Source organism: Oncorhynchus clarkii, chromosome 30, assembly GCF_045791955.1.
Source record: "Oncorhynchus clarkii lewisi isolate Uvic-CL-2024 chromosome 30, UVic_Ocla_1.0, whole genome shotgun sequence".
Lineage (NCBI taxonomy): Eukaryota > Metazoa > Chordata > Actinopteri > Salmoniformes > Salmonidae > Oncorhynchus > Oncorhynchus clarkii.
The window spans coordinates 181,318-203,798 of record NC_092176.1 but is presented as its reverse complement, the minus strand read 5'-3'; the positions used below and the strand labels follow the sequence as shown (position 1 = coordinate 203,798).

The window sequence follows — 22,481 nt, the reverse complement described above, 5'->3', positions numbered from 1 at the left end:
AAGGCGAACATTAAAACCTCTTAGATGTAATGGCAAAATATAGATTTCCGTCTAAATAGAGATATCCAAAGGTAACTTGCTATTCATGTGTAATTACATGATTCTGACATGCCAAAACTTGGTGTATTTGGAAAGAATACATCTGGAAGATTATGAGGAAATGATCAGAAGATATGAGTTACATAGTTCAGAATACACAAGATCAAGCACATACAAAATAACATAGTTTTTCTTTTTTATGCAATCTTTAATTGACAAGCTATAAGTGAGTGGTTGAAAAACAAGTTTTAATGACTCCAACCTAAGTGTATGTAAACTTCCGAGTTCAACTGTATATGATATGCTTGTGGATATCTCTGAAAGACGAGCTACTGTTTCTGATAAGATTGATGAATTGCTAGATTTTTAAAACAACTATCTATGGATGAACATTTTAAAATAAAATGATTCCTATTTAACAAAGGGCCTTTCCATTTAAAAGGATCCAAGAGCACCAACATGTGAAGTTCATAGGAGCATGTCAAATTGGGTGTCAAATTATATTATAAATTATAAATCATGGCATATATATATAAAAAATACATTATTCCATCCAAAAATGTTGGACTTTGATTTCTGGTCAAACAGATGGAAAATTGGTCTTGGACAACATCTACCAGAAAAAGTACATCAAAACACAATAATGTTGAAGAGTGCTGAACATATCTACTTTACTGTATTCTACTCTACTGTGCTATACTGTACTGCACTCTGGTCCGTACCAACCAAATGCTCATTACAATAATAGCCAGTGTGTAGAATAAAACTCAAATAAGCAAAATTAGGATATTGCATATTTCTACCTTTGTGTACCTATTCAGGATACATCACCATGATGAGCATGATATTCATATCCTTCATTATGCATTTCTGTATAGTACAGATCAGGGATCCATAATGCAATTTCATTACCGTAATTCCGTTACCAGATGTAAATCCACTTCACCTACTGTAGTTCAATAACCAAAATAAATTATTTCAAAATCAAGGTGTCATGTCATAACTGACACCCCATTATTTTTGCATACATATTTGAATCTTAATTATTGGAAAATGTGTTTTCATAAGAAACAGGGAGATTTTACCGTAATTCTATTACCAAACTTTGCAACTGCACAGTTCTTTTAGTAAATGTAAGTGTAAATTATTCAAAGTAGTCATTGTGCATGGAGTGATATGGTTTGTTACACTTAGAAATCAATGTTTTTGTTTGGCATACATTTTAAAGTGATATATCTGAGTCAAAGTGTAATTCTGTTAAAGTGGAATTGCCCTGAAGTAATCACTAGCAATTTTCTATGCAATTGTGCAGTAGTTTTTTAAATATTAACAACTTTGCAGCTTGCTACTACATCTTCCAGATTAATCCCCACAATTTAATTTCTCATAAATAATAAAACATACTCACCATAACAATGCAACATGTTCACAAATGGGAACCTCATTAACATTTCACAACATACAGCTGCTGTGATTACATTTGATATGTCAAAATAAGTGAAGTATTATATACTTTGTGTAATATTTCAACATTGTAAAAAACTAAAAGTTGTTTCAGCTTAGCATGACAAAGTGCTGAGTGGATAGTGCAAATGACATACTGATCATTTTGGCAGTTAATGAGTGTAGGTTAAGAAACTAAATTACAATGGTTTTAAGATATTAATTGTAAATGACATCTTCTCATAATGACTGAATTCATTGTATTCATTTTGTTAAAAGTTAGTATACACATTAGAGAGCCATAAACAACAACTGCATAATACTTCTCTGAATACAGTAACACACATAGTGATAACCCTACCAACCCTCCACATCCACAATAAATGGCTCTTTGACTTCTATCTTCCCACTGTTGACAATGACACACTCTGTGTAGGGCAGGTTCCGGTCATTTGTGTCTTGGAGCTCGATGGTATGAACCACAGACTGAAAAAATAACATTAGAATATGTATTAGTGTTGAATTGGACCACTATGTATCACCTGTGTGTGTGTGTGTGTGTGTGTGTGTGTGTGTGTGTGTGTGTGTGTGTGTGTGTGTGTGTGTGTGTGTGTGTGTGTGTGTGTGTGTGTGTGTGTGTGTGTGTGTGTGTGTGTGTGTGTGTGTGTGTGTGTGTGTGTGTGTGTGTGTGTGTGTGAGTGACAGATGATTTTCCAATGTCTGTGGCCACAAAAACAATTCAAACTCTAACAGCAAATTGTGAGCCTCCAGTAGTGTGCCTCTACTTACCATGCCCTCCAAGATTTTCCCAAACACCACGTGCTTCCCGTCCAGCCAAGGAGCCCTGGACGCAGTGATGAAGAACTGAGAGCCGTTGGTGTCTGGGCCTGCGTTGGCCATGCTGACCCAACCTGCTCCCATGTGCTTCAGCTTGAAGTTCTCATCAGCAAATTGGTTCCCGTAAATGCTTCTACCTGTGCCAGCAAATGAGTAAACAGCATTTAGGGACTGTGTCAAAAGTAGTGCAATCTATAGGGAATATGGTGCCCTCTAGGATAGACCCACAGAGAACTTTAAGGGAGTGCACATAACCACCTTTTCTGCTCTGTTGATGCTCTATGAGAAAAACGCTTTACAAATTAAATGAATTATTATTATTGTTACTATTCCCAACATTCAACATGAGATCAAATGTCTAAGACAGGTCAAACTCTACGTGATCATACTTAAATCTTTCTTACCTCCATTTCCATCTCCAGCTGTGAAGTCACCTCCTTGGATCATGAAGTCCTTGATCACCCGGTGAAATGTACTTCCTTTGTAGCCGTATCCTTTCTGCAAAAACAACGATTTTTGAAATTGAAATGAGTATCGCTTATCCATTTGCAATTGTGCAAGAAATATGCTGGTGATCTATTAGCTAGCAACCATGTGTTAGAATCAAATACTGTAAATTGCACCATATTCCCAACATAGTGGACTACTTTTGACAAGAGCCCCTATGGGCCCTGGTAAAAAGTACACCATTTAGGGAATAGGGTGCCATTTGAGATGAAGACGGAGTGTTCAGTTTACTCTGCCAAAGCAACATCATGTCAGCTCTTAAGACCTATGATCTATGGATGGATATTGGTATTCAGATGCTTTCCTTTGTGTTGTTTACTCACACAACAATAACAGGTTTCACAGGCTTACCTCCCCTGTGGCAAGAGCCACAAAGTTATTCACAGTCAAGGGAACAACATCTCCAAACAGGCCAATCACAATCCGGCCAACTTCATGACCTGCCACAGTGATGTCAAAGAACACCTGTGATAGGGAGACAAACACAAAACATACCAGCTTCAATTATGTATTCATATACTGTAGACTGTAGAGTGATACAGTACAGTTTATAGATTAGAGTTTGTTGAGATGTGAAACAGAAGTGATCATATTTGTGTCCTATGATATTTGATATATTGCTGAACTGGAGAAAATATCTCATCTAGTTGCACAGGCTTAAAGTCACTTTATCTTAATGGTGGTGGGCACTGGTGGCATTTGAGAGTAGAAAAATCTGAACCTTTGACGTTTTCCTAAATAGTCCCAATTTGTATTTATACACTTATAGATTGTAATTACTTATTGTACAAATTTGAATAGCTAATATATCCCATAAACATAGGCCTACAAGCTGCATTTCTAAAGGATATTTTACTAAATGGTGCAATGGGGAATGAGTGTAGCATATTATGTGGAATAGCTTGGCTTTTATAGTCCGACTCATTCCATTCAATGCCTTGCCCATTTGGCAGTAGCCAGGCTACTTGTATATAAAAAAATAGGCTATGTTGAGTTTAATCTCCGGTTAACTATTCCTAGCTCCCGAGGCTCCTATGTGGATATGTGTAGGCTACTAAGCCGTTTAACGTAAGAATGTGTGCTGTTATTGCGCTATACCTGTTATGAACATGTAGGTTCTCGTGCTATGTATTCAACAATGCAGCTGTTCTTCGAAGGCTTCCATCGAATTCCCCGGTGTGGCAAGCCTGTGTTTGTGTATTCTCCGACGTCACTTAAAATAACATGATAGCACGATGCTCTACTAACCTTTTCGGTCACTTTAGGTCCAACCCTTCCTCTAATACATCCGACGTTTTCTGAAAACGCAAAAGCCAAGAAAACGAAGCAGGACATCATTTGCGGCTCCATCTTGCAGAAACAAAACAAATAATAATCTCAGCGTATCAAAGATGTCAGAAAAAAAATATTTTTACCATCCATCCTTCCTGCATGATATACAACCCCACTCCAAATTGGGCCGTGTTTTAGCGGAGAGGTTGGCTTTAGAATGGAGCCCAACCTTTGCTTCAACTCAGTGAGAAATGAGATAGATGCACCGAGCGCTCCTCAAATAGCCTCCCTTCCGACAATGCATTCTCTATAATTTCGTGTTAAAACAGGTTTACCAATCCAACAAAACCGTAGAGGGTTTTGTGTCCCGATCAGAAACTGCGCCCTCTGGCAATTTTGGAGACATAACACATCCAGCATCTGAAGCCGACTCGGCTATATACTCTTGTTGTCGTTGGCTATTGTTTTATTTCCCCGTATACAAACAAATGTGAATAGGTTACAGCATTCAGGACATGGGTAGGCAATTATTAGACTTTTTTTTAAAGTAACCTTTATTTAACTATGCAAATCAGTTATGAACAAATTCTTATTTACAATGATGGCATACCCTGTACAACGATGCAATGTCTTAGATGGAGAGTCTTAGATCACTATGCCACTCGGGAGCCCTTCAATTGACTGAGCCAAAAACGATTTTATTCCAGTGGCCAAGACTTCTGACTGACTATTTAATGTATTTAACGTATAGTTGAAGTCGGAAGTTTACATACACTTAGGTTGGAGTCATTAAAACTCGTTTTTCAACCACTCCACATATTTCTTGTTAACAAACCATAGTTTTGGCTAGTCGGTTAGGACATTACTTTGTGCATGACAGAAGTAATTTTTCCAACAATTCTTTACAGACAGATTATTTCACTTATAATTCACTGTATCACAATTCCAGTGGGTCAGAAGATTACATACACTAAATTGAGTATGCCTTTAAACAGTTGGAAAAATCCAGAAAATGATGTTATGGCTTTAGAAACTTCTGATAGGCTAATTGACACCATTTGAGTCAACTGGAGATGTACCTGTGGATGTATTTCAAGGCCTACCTTCAAACTCAGGGCCTCTTTGCTTGACATCATGCGAAAATCAAAAGAAATCAGCCAAGACCTCAGAAAAAAAATTGCAGACCTCCACAAGTCTGGTTCATCCTTGGGAGCAATTTCCAAACGCCTGAAGGCACCATGTTCATCCAAACAATAGTACTCAGGTATAAACACCATGGGACCACGCAGCCGTCATACCGCTCAGGAAGGAGACGCCCTCTCTCCTAGAGATGAACGTACTTTGGTGCAAAAAGTGCAAATTAATCCCACAACAACTGCAAAGGATCTTGTGAAGATGCTGGAGGAAACCGGTCAAAAGTATCTATATCCACAGTAAAACGAGTCCTATATCGACATAACCTGAAAGGCCACTCAGCAAGGAAGGAGCCACTGCTCCAAAACCGCCCCAAAAAAGCCAGACTACGGTTTGCAACTGCACATGGGGAGAAAGATCGTACTTTTTGGAGAATATCTTCTGGTCTGATGAAACAAAATTTTAACTGTTTGGCCATAATGACCATTGTTATGTTTGGTGTAACAAGGGGGTGGCTTGCAAGCCAAAGAACACCATCCCAAACGTATCGTACGGGGGTGGAAGCATCATGTTGTGGGGCTGCTTTGCTGCAGGAGGGTCTGGTGCACTTCACAAAATAGATGGCATCATGAGGCAGGGAAAATATATATTATTTATTGTAAGTTTAAATTTGTCATTTTTATTTATTTTATATATAAAAAATATTATGGTGTTTTATTGCCATCTCACTTTAAAATTAATTGGTTTAAAATGTAATCACATTTTTTTTAATTACAAAACTCTAAACTGCATTTGCTGTAGGCTGCTTTTAGAGTAATTTGTGGATATATTGAGTGGCCATCACAAAGCCCTGACCTCAATCCTATAGAAGATTTTTGGGCAGAACTGAAAAAGTGTGTGCGAGCAAGGAGGTCTACACACCTGACTCAGTTACACCAGCTCTGTCAGGAGTAATGGGCCAAAATTTACCCAACTTATTGTGGGAAGCTTGTGGAAGGCTACCCGAAATGTTTGACCCAAGTTAAGCAATGTAAAAGGCAATGCTACCAAATACCAATTGAGTGTATGTAAACTTCTGACCCACTGGGAATGTGATGTAAGAATTAAAAGCTTATACAAATCATTCTGTCTACTAGTATTCTGACATTTCACATTCTTAAAATGAAGTGATGATCCCAACTGACCTTATGCAGGGAATTTTTACTAGGATTAAACTTCAGGAATTGTGAAAAACTGAGCTTAAATGTATTTGGCTAAGGTGTATGAACTTCTGACTTCAACTGTAATTACAGAGCAGCAGTAAGATAACAATAGCGAGGTTTATACAGGGGGTACCGGTACAGAGTCAATGTGCAGGGGCACCGGTTAGTCGAGGTAATTGAGGTAATATGTACATACAGGTCGGTAGTCATTACGGATCTGTAGTCATTTAGGCAAGTTACCTTGATGTTCTTGGGCACATGGACTATGGTGGTCTGCTCAGACAGGTAGAGGTTGAAAATATCAGTGAAGATATTTGGTCAGCGCATGCTCGGAGTACACGTCCTGGTAATCCGTCTGGCCCTGCGGCCTTTGTGAATGTTGACCCGTTTAAAGGTCTTACTCCCACCGGCTGCGGAGAGCGTGATCACACAGTAGTCAGGAACAGCTGATGCTCTCATGCATGTTTCAGTGTTACTTGCCTCAAAGCGAGCATAGAAGTTATTTAGCTCATCTTGTAGGCTCGTGTCACTGGGCAGCTCTCGGCTTTGCTTCCCTTTGTACTCTTTAATAGTTTGCAAGCCCTGCCACATCCTACGAGGGTCGGAGCCGATGTATTACAATTCGTTCTTAGTCCTGTATTGACACTTTGCCTGTTTGGTGGCTCGTCGGATGGCATAGCGGGATTTCTTATAGTCCCATTCCTTGAAATTGGCAGCTCTACCCTTTAACTCAGTGTAGATGTTTCCTGTAATCCATGGCTTCTGGTTAGGGTATGTACATACATAAACTGTGGGGATGATGCCAATGACTTATGTGGTGTAGTCCTCAAGAATCTTGGAACATATTCCAGTCTGTGCTAGCAAAACAGTCCTGTAGTTTAGCATCTGCTTCATCTGACAATTTTTTTATTGACCGAGTCACTGGCGCTTCCTGCTTTAATTTTTGCTTGTAAGCAGCAATCAGGAGGATAGAATTATGGTCAGATTTGCCAAGTGGAGGGCAAGGGGAGAGCTTTGTATGCGTATCTGTGTGTGGAGTAAAGGTGGTCTAGAGTTTTTTTCCCTCTGGTTGCACATTTAACATGCTGATAGAAATTTGTTAAAACTAATGTAAGTTTCCCTGCATTAAAGTCCCCGGCCACTAGGAGCACCGATGAGCGTTTTCCCATTTGCTTATGGCGGTATACAGCTCATTGAGTGCGATCTTAGTGCCGGTCTATGGCTGTATATAGACAGCTAGAAAAAATACAGATGAAAACTCTCTTGGTAGATAGTGTACAGCTATAGATAGTACAGCTTATCATGAGATACTATACCTCCGGCAAGAAAAACCTCGAGACTTCCTTAGACATCATGCACCAGCTGTTGTTTACAAATATACATAGACCGCCACCCTTTGTCTTACCAGAGGCAGCTGTTCTAGTGTATAACCCGCCAGTTGTATGTTATCCATGTCGTCGTTCAGCTACGACTCGGTGAAACACAAGATATTACAGTTTTTAATGACAGTCCAATTCAAGGTGAGTAATTGCTGCTCTGATGTCCAGAAGCTCTTTTCGGTCATAAGAGACGGTAGCAGCAACATTATGTACAAAATAAGTTACAAACAATGCAAAAAAACAAACATAATAGCACTATTGGTTAAGAGCCAATAAAACGGCAGCCTTCCTCTCTGGCACCATTCACATGCATTTATGATGTTGAAGTTCAATAATGTAATACAATACTCAAAATATAATTCTGTAAATATTGAAAATATTGGGGATTTAAGATAGAGTTGGAGAGTTGGTGAAGTATTTAAGTATTTTATGATCTTGTTGTTTTCCCACCATTTCTTTCACCTGAAGGTACTAATGAGCTACTATGGTGCATTCCATCTGGGGCTAAAGATGGTGAGTTCATAGTGGCCCCTTCCACCAGCGTCTGGTCTGGCTATAGGGGGTGGTGGGCTGAGGCTCTGCAGACCACAAGTTGTTGTTCATCATGGACTGAAGGGTCACCCTGTGAGTATTTATCTTTTAAGCTTGAAATTATTTGGACATGGGTTGTACACGACTCACTGTGGTTTACAATCTTTATTTATTTTTGATGTAGTGCTATGAAAATGTAATAATACACATATCGAACCTTATGTATGTTGCCTTGGTGGAGTAAGTTACTGTTTCAATTTAATTGAATGCATGGGATAGCCTATCCTGATACAATAACAGAAACCTATAATCATTTGATCTGAAGTTAATACCCTACTGTCATCACCCTGGACAGTTTACAATAGGAATTCTTATTGGAGATGTCCTTCTCACCTAACATCCCATGCTGTTGAAATACTCTACATAAGTTAATATTGTGAGAGTCATATTCGAGCCTGGTGAGAGGGGTACATACAGTATAGCCCAGGGGTTCCCAACCAGGGGTACTAGGACCCCTGAGGCTTCTTGGCCTAACCACAGGGGGTACTTGAAAAGATTCATGAGACCATAGGCCTACTGGTAAACTGCACGAGGGGGTACTTCAGGGGTATTCCGGGCAGAGAAAAATTCAGTTGGTGGTACAGTAACCAAAAAAGTTGGGAACCACTGGTATAGCCTATGCGCACGGTTGACTGTCTCTCTGCCTGCCCCGATCCTCACTCTCCCTCGCCTGCACCCTTTATGAAAAACACTAGTGTGCATTTCTCTTCGGTCTGTTGCGTGTTAAATAGTTCAGCATACTCATTGATTGCCCTTACTTTAGTGAACTTGCACGAGACATTGCAAGCCAAGAAATTGCACAATACATAATTTCAATACCCTATTGTCTTGTTTTGCACACTTTGTACAAAATAATACAATGCAGTACTACAGGATATTTCTTAACATAGCTCTTTATTAGCTAGCTATAACTGGCATGTTCACGTATCTTAAAAAAATATACATATATTATAAATGTATTTTATTCATAATACAAAAATCAACTTACATTGCTACATCAAACATGACTAGCAAACCAAACACAAGTATTAACAATGCTCAAACATACAAAACATTTGAAATAAAAATACAATACAAAATAGAAACAATTTAAGTGCAATTATATTCACTCTGAAAATATCTTATTATAATGATTCATGAAGATGTTATTCTTGTTGTTGTTCACTAAGGGTTAGTATTTTAATAAGATAATTAAATTCAATCAGAAAAATCGGTAATTTTGGTATAGAATTTTGGAATTTTTGTTTGTGTATAAAGTATTTGGCAACAAGAATAAAATAAAATGAATAATCATTTCAGTGGTTTTGTTATCATTGCAATAGTAACATATTATATATTTCATGTTAAAATTATAGGCAGTGTTCATAACGGTAAATAAGTACTTTGCAAGGTTTTCCCAAAATTCTGACACAAATTTACATTCAAAGAACAAGTGAGACAGATTCTCACCTTCTTTTTCACAGAAAATGCAGATATCATCAAGAGCCACAAATTTGGAAATCATAGAATTACATGGATGTAGAGTGGGGCAAAAAAGTATTTAGTCAGCCACCAATTGTGCAAGTTCTCCCACTTAAAAAGATGAGAGAGGTCTGTAATTTTCACCCATAGGTACACTTCCACGCAAGATCTCACCCCGTGGGGTCAAAATGATCACAAGAACGGTGAGCAAAAATCCCAGAACCACACAGGGGGACCTAGTGAATGACCTGCAGAGAGCTGGGACCAAAGTAACAAAGCCTACCATCAGTAACACACTACGCCGCCAGGGACTCAAATCCTGGAGTGCCAGACGTGTCCCCCTGCTTAAGCACTGGCTTTTTGCTCACTGTTCTTGTGATCATTTTGACCCCACGGGATGAGATCTTGCGTGGAGCCCCAGATCGAGGGAGATTATCAGTGGTCTTCTATGTCTTCCATTTCCTAATAATTGCTCCCACAGTTGATTTCTTCAAACCAAGCTGCTTACCTATTGCAGATTCTACAATTTTGTTCCTGGTGTCCTTTGACAGCTCTTTGGTCTTGGCCATAGTGGAGTTTGGAGTGTGACTGTTTGAGGTTGTGGACAGGTGTCTTTTATACTGATAACTAGTTCAAACAGGTGCCATTAATACAGGTAACGAGTGGAGGACAGAGGAGCCTCTTAAAGAAGAAGTTCCAGGTCTGTGAGAGCCAGGAATCTTGCTTGTTTGTAGGTGGCCAAATACTTATTTTCCACCATAATTTGCAAATAAATTCATAAAATATCCTACATTGTGATTTTCTGGATTTAAAAAAAAATCATGTCCAGGCTCGTCTGAAGTTTGCTAGAGAGCTTTTGGATGATCCAGAAGAAGATTGGGAGAATGTCATATGGTCAGATGAAACCAAAATATAACTTTTTGGTAAAAACTCAACTCGTCATGTTTGGGGGACAAAGAATGCTGAGTTGCATCCAAATAACACCATACCTACTGTGAAGCATGGGGGTGGAAACATCATGCTTTGGGGCTGTTTTTCCTGCAAAGGGACCAGGACGAAATAATGAATGGGGCCATGTATCGTGAGATTTTGAGTGAAAACCTCCTTCCATCAGCAAGGGCATTGAAGATGAAACGTGGCTGGGTCTTTCAGCATGACAATGATCCTAGCCAGTCTCCAGATCTCAACCCCATAGAACATCTTTGGAGGGAGTTGAAAGTCTGTGTTGCCCAGCAGCAACCCCAAAACATCACTGCTCTAGAGGAGATCTGCATGGAGGAATGGGCCAAAATACCAGCAACAGTGTGTGAAAACCTTGTGAAGACTTACAGAAAACGTTTGACCTCTGTCATTCCCAACAAAGGGTATATAACAAAGTATTGACCAAATGCTTATTTTCCACCATAATTTGCAAATAAATTCATTAAAAATCCTACAATGTGATTTTCTGTTTTTTTTTCTCATTTTGTCTGTCATAGTTGAAGTGTACCTATGATGAAAATTACAGGCCTCTCTCATCTTTTTAAGTTGGAGATCTTGCTCAATTGGTGGTTAACTAAATATTTTTTTGCTCCAATGTATATACAGTGCCTTGCGAAAGTATTCGGCCCCCTTGAACTTTGCGACCTTTTGCCACATTTCAGGCTTCAAACATAAAGATATAAAACTGTATTTTTTTGTGAAGAATCAACAACAAGTGGGACACAATCATGAAGTGGAACGACATTTATTGGATATTTCAAACTTTTTTAACAAATCAAAAACTGAAAAATTGGGCGTGCAAAATTATTCAGCCCCTTTACTTTCAGTGCAGCAAACTCTCTCCAGAAGTTCAGTGAGGATCTCTGAATGATCCAATGTTGACCTAAATGACTAATGATGATAAATACAATCCACCTGTGTGTAATCAAGTCTCCGTATAAATGCACCTGCACTGTGATAGTCTCAGAGGTCCGTTAAAAGCGCAGAGAGCATCATGAAGAACAAGGAACACACCAGGCAGGTCCGAGATACTGTTGTGAAGAAGTTTAAAGCCGGATTTGGATACAAAAAGATTTCCCAAGCTTTAAACATCCCAAGGAGCATTGTGCAAGCGATAATATTGAAATGGAAGGAGTATCAGACCACTGCAAATCTACCAAGACCTGGCCGTCCCTCTAAACTTTCAGCTCATACAAGGAGAAGACTGATCAGAGATGCAGCCAAGAGGCCCATGAGATCACTCTGGATGAACTGCAGAGATCTACAGCTGAGGTGGGAGACTCTGTCCATAGGACAACAATCAGTCGTATATTGCACAAATCTGGCCTTTATGGAAGAGTGGCAAGAAGAAAGCCATTTCTTAAAGATATCCATAAAAAGTGTCGTTTAAAGTTTGCCACAAGCCACCTGGGAGACACACCAAACATGTGGAAGAAGGTGCTCTGGTCAGATGAAACCAAAATTGAACTTTTTGGCAACAATGCAAAACGTTATGTTTGGCGTAAAAGCAACACAGCTCATCACCCTGAACACACCATCCCCACTGTCAAACATGGTGGTGGCAGCATCATGGTTTGGGCCTGTTTTTCTTCAGCAGGGACAGGGAAGATGGTTAAAATTGATGGGAAGATGAATGGTGCCAAATACAGGACCATTCTGGAAGAAAACCTGATGGAGTCTGCAAAAGACCTGAGACTGGACGGAGATTTGTCTTCCAACAAGACAATGATCCAAAACATAAAGCAAAATCTACAATGGAATGGTTCAAAAATAACATATCCAGGTGTTAGAATGGCCAGGTCAAAGTCCAGACCTGAATCCAATCGAGAATCTGTGGAAAGAACTGAAAACTGCTGTTCACAAATGCTCTCCATCCAACCTCACTGAGCTCGAGCTGTTTTGCAAGGAGGAATGGGAAAAAATTTCAGTCTCTCGATGTGCAAAACTGATACAGACATACCCCAAGCGACTTACAGCTGTAATCGCAGCAAAAGGTGGCGCTACAAAGTATTAACTTAAGGGGGCTGAATAATTTTGCACGCCTAATTTTTCAGTTTTTGATTTGTTAAAAAAGTTTGAAATATCCAATAAATGTCGTTCCACTTCATGATTGTGTCCCACTTGTTGTTGATTCTTCACAAAAAAATACAGTTTTATATCTTTATGTTTGAAGCCTGAAATGTGGCAAAAGGTCGCAAAGTTCAAGGGGGCCGAATACTTTCGCAAGGCATTGTATGTCAACCACTTGCGTGGAATCCGTAATATTTTAAAAAGGAAATCTTTATTTTTGTATTGTAAGGGTAAGAGTCTTAAATTGAGTCATGAAGCAGATAATACAGGGAGATGAGTTAATCTATTGGTTGATGTCAACCGTGTTCAATTCATTGTTGTAAATACTTATGCTTCCAATAACAGGTCAAGTAACTGTATTTTATTTAAAGACATTGAGAAGAAAATTAGTAAAGTTGTCTAAATTTACATTGGCCAAAGTAATATGGGGTGGAGATTTTAATACAGTATTACATGATCATCTAGATAGATGGCCTCCTAAGGATAGCAATTCTGTTTGTGAGATAAGGAATATATGTCTAAGGTTCGGTGTTCTAGATATTTGGAGACATAAGAACCCAGATAATATTGTTTACATGGGAGTACCAAAGATTTATCTATACAATCCCGTATTGATTTCTGGCTGATATCTGAAGATATGGCTGACAAGGTTGATACAGTCTCGATTGAACCATCGATTTTAACAGACCACAAAGGGATCTCAATACAGAGAAATACGCATGGTTTGTCAAGAAAAAAAAGTTAGTAAAGGTTACTGGAAAATGAACAAGACTTTACTAGAGAATGAAGTATTTAAGAAGGAAGTAGCAGGAATTAATGATAAATACTGGAATTGTGCCTGTGTTATGAATACATTTGGAAGTTACTGGGAGCTAATGAAATTTGATTAAGGCTTTTGGCTATTTCAATGGGGAAAGAAATTGCTCGTGCCATGAGAAAGAATATGACATCATAACGGGAATAATGGATTATACTTAAAAAATAGAACTATCTAATCAGGAATTACTGGAGCTATCATCATTGCAATTGCAGTTAGACTGTATCTACGAGGAAAAGGCCCGGGGAGCGTTTGTAAGATCAAGACGAAAATGGATGGAAGAGGGAGAGAAAAATACAAAATATTTATTTAATTTAGAAAAAAGGGCAGGCGAAAAGACTTCCATATGTAAATGAATGATCAATAATACTCCCAATGAAAATCTAAAATAAATCTCTCAGCACGTTGCCCAGTTTTATCAGAATCTGTATACATCAGCCCAGCCAACTTCCGATATGGATATTTTCTTAGACAATGTAGCAAACATTGCTAAGATAGATAATGATTTCAGGGATTTTTGTGATGAGTTATCTGAAATTGAGTTAAAAGACTGTATTAAAAGCCTTAAGGACAATAGGTCCCCTGGAAATTATGGTTTAATAAGCGAGTTTTATAAAGCATTCAATGATAAATTGATTCCTTACATTCTTGCTATGTTTCAAGAATCAATAGAAAAAGGGGAGTTACCGGCTTCCTTAAAGCAAGGTGTAATTACTTTGATTCCCAAACCTAATATGGATACTCTTTATATAGACAACTGGAGACCCATTAGCCTGTTGAATAATGACGGGAAATGATTTGCCCTTGTATTTGCTAAGAGGTTGAAACAAGGCTTGCATCATATAATTGATGAAGAACAACCTGGTTTTATGCATGGTCGACAAATTAGTAATAACATCCGGCTGATCTTAGAAATGATTGACTATAATGACCTCATCCTTAATGATAGTTTTCCTATGTTTGTTGATTTTTATAAATCTTTTGACACTGTAGAATATGAGTTTATGTTCAAAGCGATACGTTTTTTGGGGTTTGGTGACTTTTTTTAAAAAGCAGTCCAATATAGTGGTTGTACTAGCTCTGTAAAATTAGCTCACGGGACATCCCAAAGATTTGATATTGGCCGTGGCATTAGGCAGGGCTGCCCAATTAGTCCATTTGTATTTTTATTTATTACTCAAATTATGGCTCTTCATATCAAGAAATTGTATTTTCAAGGTGTTTCAGCACTTGGCAAGGAATTTAAACTATGTCAACTGGCTGATGATACCACCATATTTTTAAGAGACAGGAATGACGTTTCTAAAGCAGTTTCCTGTATTGAAGACTTTTCCCTAGTTTCGGGTTTGAAAATGAATATAAATAAGTCAGTCTTATTTCCACTCAAGGATTGTGTTTTACAGGAAGTATATGGTATCCCAATTAAAGATAATGTTACTTATCTTGAAATTGTTATATGCAAGGATGAAAAAAAAATGCGTGAATTGAACTTTAACCCCATTGAGAAAACAAAGAAGAAATTGAACCTCTGGTTGATGAGAGATATATCGTTATACGGTCGGGTTTTATTATCCAAAGCTGAAGGGTTATCCAGGTCGCTTTATGACTCGTTATCTTACCCCCTAAAATTGTAAAGGACTTAGATAAGATTCTTTACAATTTTATTTGGAGGAACAAGCCTCACTATCTACGAAAATATATTCTCACTAATACCCAAGAACAAGGAGGTCTTGAGGTTTTAGATTCCAATACTCTAAATAATACTTTTAAAATAAGTTGGATTCTGAAGTGTGTTAAGAACCAGACACGCATTTGGAATTTCTTCCCTAAGTATTTACTTGACTCTGTTGGTGGTTTAGAATTGTTGCATCAATGTAATTTTGATATTGATAAAATCCCAGTAAAGTTGGCAAAAATTCCATAAGCAGGAAGTTTTAGCTTGGATGTTAGCATATAAACACAATTTTCCCCCTCATAGATACTTTTAATGGAACAACAAATATATACAATTTAAAAATACGTCTCTTTTCGTAACTGGTTTGAGAATAAAATTATTTTGGTTGGTCAGTCACTGAATAAGGATAGATATCTACTCTCATATGGGGGAATTTCTTGATAAGTTTATAATTCCAATAACCCCGACAAATATGCAATTGTTTTTGATGCGATTCCAAGGGGATGGATATATTTTAAATTTGATGTAAGTAACATAGATTTACATGAAAATATATTCATTGGCAATATTAACATCGAAAGATAATTGTAGTAATAAACAGATTAGGAATATTGTTTGTGATACTACAATTCCCTCAGCAAGATTATTTTGGTCAGATATCTATGGTGATATTCAATGATGGAAAGCATGGAAAATTGCTAACAAATATTGTATCAGTAACAAAGTAAAGGAAGTTTCATTTAAAATGTTACATAGAATTTATCCTGTGAAACATGTTTTGGAAAGATTCAAGCTGAATATAACTGATTTCTGTGGAATGGAGAAGGAGACCATTTTGCATTCGTTTTTTTCCTTTATTTATAGCAGAATGTTTGGGATTGACATACAGAATTTTGTTACAAAAAAATAGAACCGTATATACTATAATGGTTTTGATATAATGATTTATTTCAGAAATTCTGACGTAAATAAAAATGTAGTTTAATTAATTCACCTGCTAATAACAATAGGTAAGTTTCATATTCAAAACCTAACTGTTTTCACTTTATAAATGAGTTTAAACAATATGGCACCACTTTAACTAAAATGAAAAACAAAAAGGCAATTAAAACTTGTATTATTAACTAATATGCTTTGTTTGTTTAGGATTCCTGGCAATGTAAATATATTGTTTGTATGCTTGGTTGCATGTGACTATTCCTCTTTTTTTTATGATATTTGTTAATTTAAAAAAAAATTAAATTAAAAAATAATTTTAAAAAGTGCCCTGTAAAAGTTGAAGTCATATTGAACAACCAGAGAGAACCTTCTCTACATAGGAATCGGATACCATATTTTTTCCCATACATCAAAATAATGCTTTATTGTCAATCAGCAATTACTTCCCTAAATAAGGCCTCAACAAGGCCCCAGTTAATGGTTGAAAATAACTTATTTCAGTGTCAATGAGTTACACTGAGTGTATAAATATTAAGAACACTTGTTCTTTCCATGACATATGCTGACCAGGTGATTCCAGCTTAAAGCTATAATCCCTTATGGATGTCACTAGTGAAATCCACTTAAATCAGTGTAGATAAAGAGGAGGAGAAAGGTTTAAAACAAAATTGTAAGCCTTGAGACAATTGAGACATGGATTGTGTATGTATGCCATTCAGAGGGTGAATGGGCAAGACAAAACATTTACGTGCCCGTTGAGGGGCATGCCAGGGGTATCAGTTTGTGTCAAGAACTGCAACTCTGCTGTTTTTTAACGCTCAACAGTTTCCTGTGTGTATCACGAATGGCCCACCACTCAAAAGACATACGGCCAACTTGACACAACTGTGGGAAGCATTGGAGTAAACATGGGCCAGCATTCCTGTGAATGTGTTGTACACTCAGTACATTAATAGTATTGGTACCGTGTTCTTGCAGTAACCTGTAAAACTGGAGCAGCCTGCAAGGCAGGGGGAGGTGTAGGTGATGCCGTTGTCTGAACACACAGGGTCCCACTCCCCAGCCAAGTAAGAGCAGTCTCTGTTACACTCTGATAACAGGCTGCCATCGTACACCAGTGGACCTGGGGAACAGAGTAAATGGCTGGCAATAATGATGTTTCATTAATTTCCGCTGAACTATCATTGACATAGGCACAGTGACAAAACTGCCAGGAATCCTGGCTCAGTAACATCAATACTGTATATTCCCACAAGAGGGAGCCCCGGCACAAGCCCATGTGTGTTTTGGTCTAACTCCCTCATATTCCACTGATCAAAACTTTTGTTTTCATCCACCCACCCACCCACCCACCAACCAACCAATCAGATGTCATATTTACCCGTTGTAGGACACGGTCAGACCAGCCACCTAAACGTTGTCACACTCTTCCGGCGCCGACAGAGATGGCCGCCTCGCTTCGCGTTCCTAGGAAACTATGCAGTTTTTAGTTTTTTTACGTGTTATTTCTTACATTAGTACCCCAGGTCATCTTAGGTTTCATTACATACAGTCGAGAAGAACTACTGAATATAAGATCAGCATCAACTCACCATCAGTACGACCAAGAATATGTTTTTCGCGACGCGGATCCTGTGTTCTGCCTTACAAACAGGACAACGGAGTGGATTCCATGCAGCGACCCAAAAAAAAACAACTCCGAAAAAGAGGGAAACGAGGCGGTCTTCTGGTCAGACTCCGGAGACGGGCACATCGTGCACCACTCCCTAGCATTCTTCTTGCCAATGTCCAGTCTCTTGACAACAAGGTTGATGAAATCCGAGCAAGGGTAGCATTCCAGAGGGACATCAGAGACTGTAACGTTCTTTGCTTCACGGAAACGTGGCTCACTGGAGAGACGCTATCCGAGGCGGTGCAGCCAACGGGTTTCTCCACGCATCGCGCAGACAGAAACAAACATCTTTCTGGTAACAAGAGGGGCGGGGGCGTATGCCTTATGACTAACGTGACATGGTGTGATGAAAGAAACATACAGGAACTCAAATCCTTCTGTTCACCTGATTTAGAATTCCTCACAATCAAATGTAGACCGCATTATCTACCAAGAGAATTCTCTTCGATTATAATCACAGCCGTATATATCCCCCCCCAAGCAGACACATCGATGGCTCTGAATGAACTTTATTTGACTCTTTGCAAACTGGAAACCATTTATCCGGAGGCTGCATTCATTGTAGCTGGGGATTTTAACAAGGCTAATCTGAAAACAAGACTCCCTAAATTTTATCAGCATATCGATTGCGCAACCAGGGGTGGAAAGACCTTGGATCATTGTTACTCTAACTTCCGCGACGCATATAAGGCCCTGCCCCGCCCCCCTTTCGGAAAAGCTGACCACGACTCCATTTTGTTGATCCCTGCCTACAGACAGAAACTAAAACAAGAGGCTCCCATGCTGAGGTCTGTCCAACGCTGGTCCGACCAAGCTGACTCCACACTCCAAGACTGCTTCCACGTGGACTGGGACATGTTTCGTATTGCGTCAGACAACAACATTGACGAATACGCTGATTCGGTGTGCGAGTTCATTAGAACGTGCGTTGAAGATGTCGTTCCCATAGCAACGATTAAAACATTCCCTAACCAGAAACCGTGGATTGATGGCAGCATTCGCGTGAAACTGAAAGCGCGAACCACTGCTTTTAATCAGGGCAAGGTGTCTGGTAACATGACCGAATACAAACAGTGCAGCTATTCCCTCCGCAAGGCTATCAAACAAGCTAAGCGTCAGTACAGAGACAAAGTAGAATCTCAATTCAACGGCTCAGACACAAGAGGCATGTGGCAGGGTCTACAGTCAATCACGGACTACAGGAAGAAATCCAGCCCAGTCACGGACCAGGATGTCCTGCTCCCAGGCAGACTAAATAACTTTTTTGCCCGCTTTGAGGACAATACAGTGCCACTGACACGGCCTGCAACGAAAACATGCGGTCTCTCCTTCACTGCAGCCGAGGTGAGTAAGACATTTAAACGTGTTAACCCTCGCAAGGCTGCAGGCCCAGACGGCATCCCCAGCTGCGCCCTCAGAGCATGCGCAGACCAGCTGGCCGGTGTGTTTACGGACATATTCAATCAATCCCTATACCAGTCTGCTGTTCCCACATGCTTCAAGAGGGCCACCATTGTTCCTGTTCCCAAGAAAGCTAAGGTAACTGAGCTAAACGACTACCGACCCGTAGCACTCACTTCCGTCATCATGAAGTGCTTTGAGAGACTAGTCAAGGACCATATCACCTCCATCCTACCTGACACCCTAGACCCACTCCAATTTGCTTACCGCCCAAACAGGTCCACAGACGATGCAATCTCAACCACACTGCACACCGCCCTAACCCATCTGGACAAGAGGAATACCTATGTGAGAATGCTGTTCATTGACTACAGCTCGGCATTCAACACCATAGTACCCTCCAAGCTCGTCATCAAGCTCGAGACCCTGGGTCTCGACCCCGCCCTGTGCAACTGGGTACTGGACTTCCTGACGGGCCGCCCCCAGGTGGTGAGGGTAGGCAACAACATCTCCCCGCTGATCCTCAACACTGGGGCCCCACAAGGGTGCGTTCTGAGCCCTCTCCTGTACTCCCTGTTCACCCACGACTGCGTGGCCACGCACGCCTCCAACTCAATCATCAAGTTTGCGGACGACACAACAGTGGTAGGCTTGATTACCAACAACGACGAGACGGCCTACAGGGAGGACACACACTGACACTGACTCAACTCCAGCCACTTTAATAATGGGAATTGATGGGAAATGATGTAAATATATCACTAGCCACTTTAAACAATGCTACCTTATATAATGTTACTTACCCTACATTATTCACCTCATATGCATACGTATATACTGTACTCTATATCATCAACTGTATCCTTATGTAATACATGTATCACTAGCCACTTTAACTATGCCACTTTGTTTACATACTCATCTCATATGTATATACTGTACTCGATACCATCTACTGTATCTTGCCTATGCTGCTCTGTACCATCACTCATTCATATATCCTTATGTACATAATCTTTATCCCCTTACACTGTGTACAAGACAGTAGTTTTGGAATTGTTAGTTAGATTACTTGTTGGTTATTACTGCATTGTCGGAACTAGAAGCACAAGCATTTCGCTACACTCGCATTAACATCTGCTAACCATGTGTATGTGACAAATAAAATTTGATTTGATTTGATTTGACTTAGTGCCAGACAGCGGAGGGAGGAGGAGGTAGGCCATGAAGGGGGTGACGAAAGACAACTTGGCTCCAGACACAACGTCAAGCTTATACCTCTTCATCAGTAGACCTTCCAGGAATATCCCCACCGCACAGGCAGGTTCAACTCACCTGGAAAAGTTATACTCAGATGTCTTTAGTGCTACCAGTGTGCTGGAGTTTCATTTCCACTCATGTTCAACAAAACTACAGGGGATGGGAGAGAACAAAAAAAGTGTATTTAATGCCATTCAACATCAGTACTGACAGGAGGGAACATTTCAGCTGGAGCATGTCCAGGTTTCTATGGCTTCGTTGAGACAAGCAGCCCAATTCACAGTAATTTTTTTGAGTAATTTGTATTTTGAGCAATCAGATATGCTCTGAAAAACAGCTGATGCGAAAATATCTAATGTGATTATTCAAAAGACCTATTAGTGGAAAAAATATCATAATTGGGCTGCCTGTCTAAACGCATCCCTTGTCTCTCTGTCTCTGACCCAAACTTCAGTCCTTGCATCGTATACAGAGGGCTAAAAAGGATTACGATCAAGAATCGTTCCCCCCTACCCGATGTCCGCTGCCTTGGAGTTGGCCCTAGGAGCCCAATTCTTCACCAAACTGGACCTCCGCAACGCTTAAAATCTGGTGAGAATCAGGGAGGGAGATGAGTGGAAAACTGCCTTTAACACCCCTAGTGGTGACTGAGTATTTAGTCCTTCAGAATATCGAACTCAATGGCAGTCTTTCAAGCATTGATCAATGACAATCTTAGGGATATGTTGAACCGGTTCGCCTTTGTTTACCTCGACGACATCCTGATCTTCTCCAAAAACCCTTCCGGAACACTTACGGCCCTATCCCACCTCACTCAAGCAGGTTATTGCAGGAATCCCGAGGCTGACAGGGCATTCATAGAGCTTAAGGGACGTTTCACCTTCGGACCCATCCTCGTTCATCCTGATCCTACTCGTCCCTTTGTGGTAGAGGTGGACGCCTCGGACACCGGATCTGGTGCGGTCCTTTCACAGCGGGAATGAGGACAAGGAACTGCGCCCATGCGCCTTTCTCTCCAAGCGGTTCTCGCCAGCGGAAGGGAACTACGATGTAGGCAACCGGGACCTCTTGGCAGTTAAGTGGGCCCTTGAGGGGTGGACACTGGTTGGAACCACTGCTTCATCTTCTGGTCTCTTCTCTGCATCTATTAATCCCTTCTCTTAACATGTATGGCCCCAAAACATAACCAAGCAGCTGACCAATTACACAAGACTTTAGTTCTAAGTTAACTGAGATTAATCAACAACTGGATACATTTCTTTATTTCTAAAGTGAAACTATCCTCTGCATTGGAGCATCTCTACAAGTACAAATTTAACCAGTATTTCAGTTGTTTTACCGTCCCATGAAGAAGTGTGGCAGGCCTGTGAGGAAGGATTCTACAGCCGTTAGGAAACAGCCCATAGCAATCAACCTGGGCCGGTGCAGCTTCGCCCCAAAATGGCTGACCACAGCCAGGAACAGCAGGTTGCCTGCAAGAAATCACAACACTACAGTAGCCAGGAATTGCAAATTATAAACGCTGTTAAAAAAATAAAAATAAAATAAAATAAAATGGCATATCAGTTTGGATACTAGGCTGCAACAACATAGCATCACATAAAATAATGTTAGGGGTTTGACAGTAGAGTCATGGACAAACGGCAGTCAATCAATTAATAGGAACAAATATAAAACTCGACAGTATTGAGAGCAGACTGATTGAACCACAATTTTTTTTTATTATACTGTAGTCTGTATCTGGTTTTTACTACATGAATTCTCAAGCAACTCAATGTTATTGTTGATACCCATCTCAAAG

At 39.7% G+C, this 22,481-nt stretch overlaps 1 protein-coding gene across 1 annotated transcript; it reads right to left on the bottom strand.

Moving 5' to 3' along the window:
- Window positions 1-226: 226 nt before the first annotated feature.
- Window positions 227-4,478, bottom strand: LOC139389924 (peptidylprolyl isomerase C). Its single transcript, XM_071136958.1, has 5 exons — window positions 4,075-4,478; window positions 3,178-3,291; window positions 2,724-2,817; window positions 2,272-2,456; window positions 227-1,968 (listed from the first exon to the last, which is right to left on the bottom strand). The coding sequence occupies exons 1-5, from the start codon at window positions 4,174-4,176 to the stop codon at window positions 1,840-1,842; spliced, it is 624 nt and encodes a 207-aa protein (XP_070993059.1). The 5' UTR covers window positions 4,177-4,478; the 3' UTR covers window positions 227-1,839.
- Between the last annotated feature and the right edge of the window lie 18,003 nt (window positions 4,479-22,481).

Excerpts from the sequence above, each read along its gene's own strand:
- LOC139389924 (XM_071136958.1), bottom strand. The coding sequence starts at position 4,176 with ATGGAGCCGCAAATGATGTCCTGCTTCGTTTTCTTGGCTTTTGCGTTT. Across the intron at positions 2,818-3,177 it reads TGGCTCTTGCCACAGGGGAG|AAAGGATACGGCTACAAAGG; the intron begins GTAAGCCTGTGA and ends TTGTTTTTGCAG. Across the intron at positions 1,969-2,271 it reads GGAAAATCTTGGAGGGCATG|TCTGTGGTTCATACCATCGA; the intron begins GTAAGTAGAGGC and ends TTATTTTTTCAG.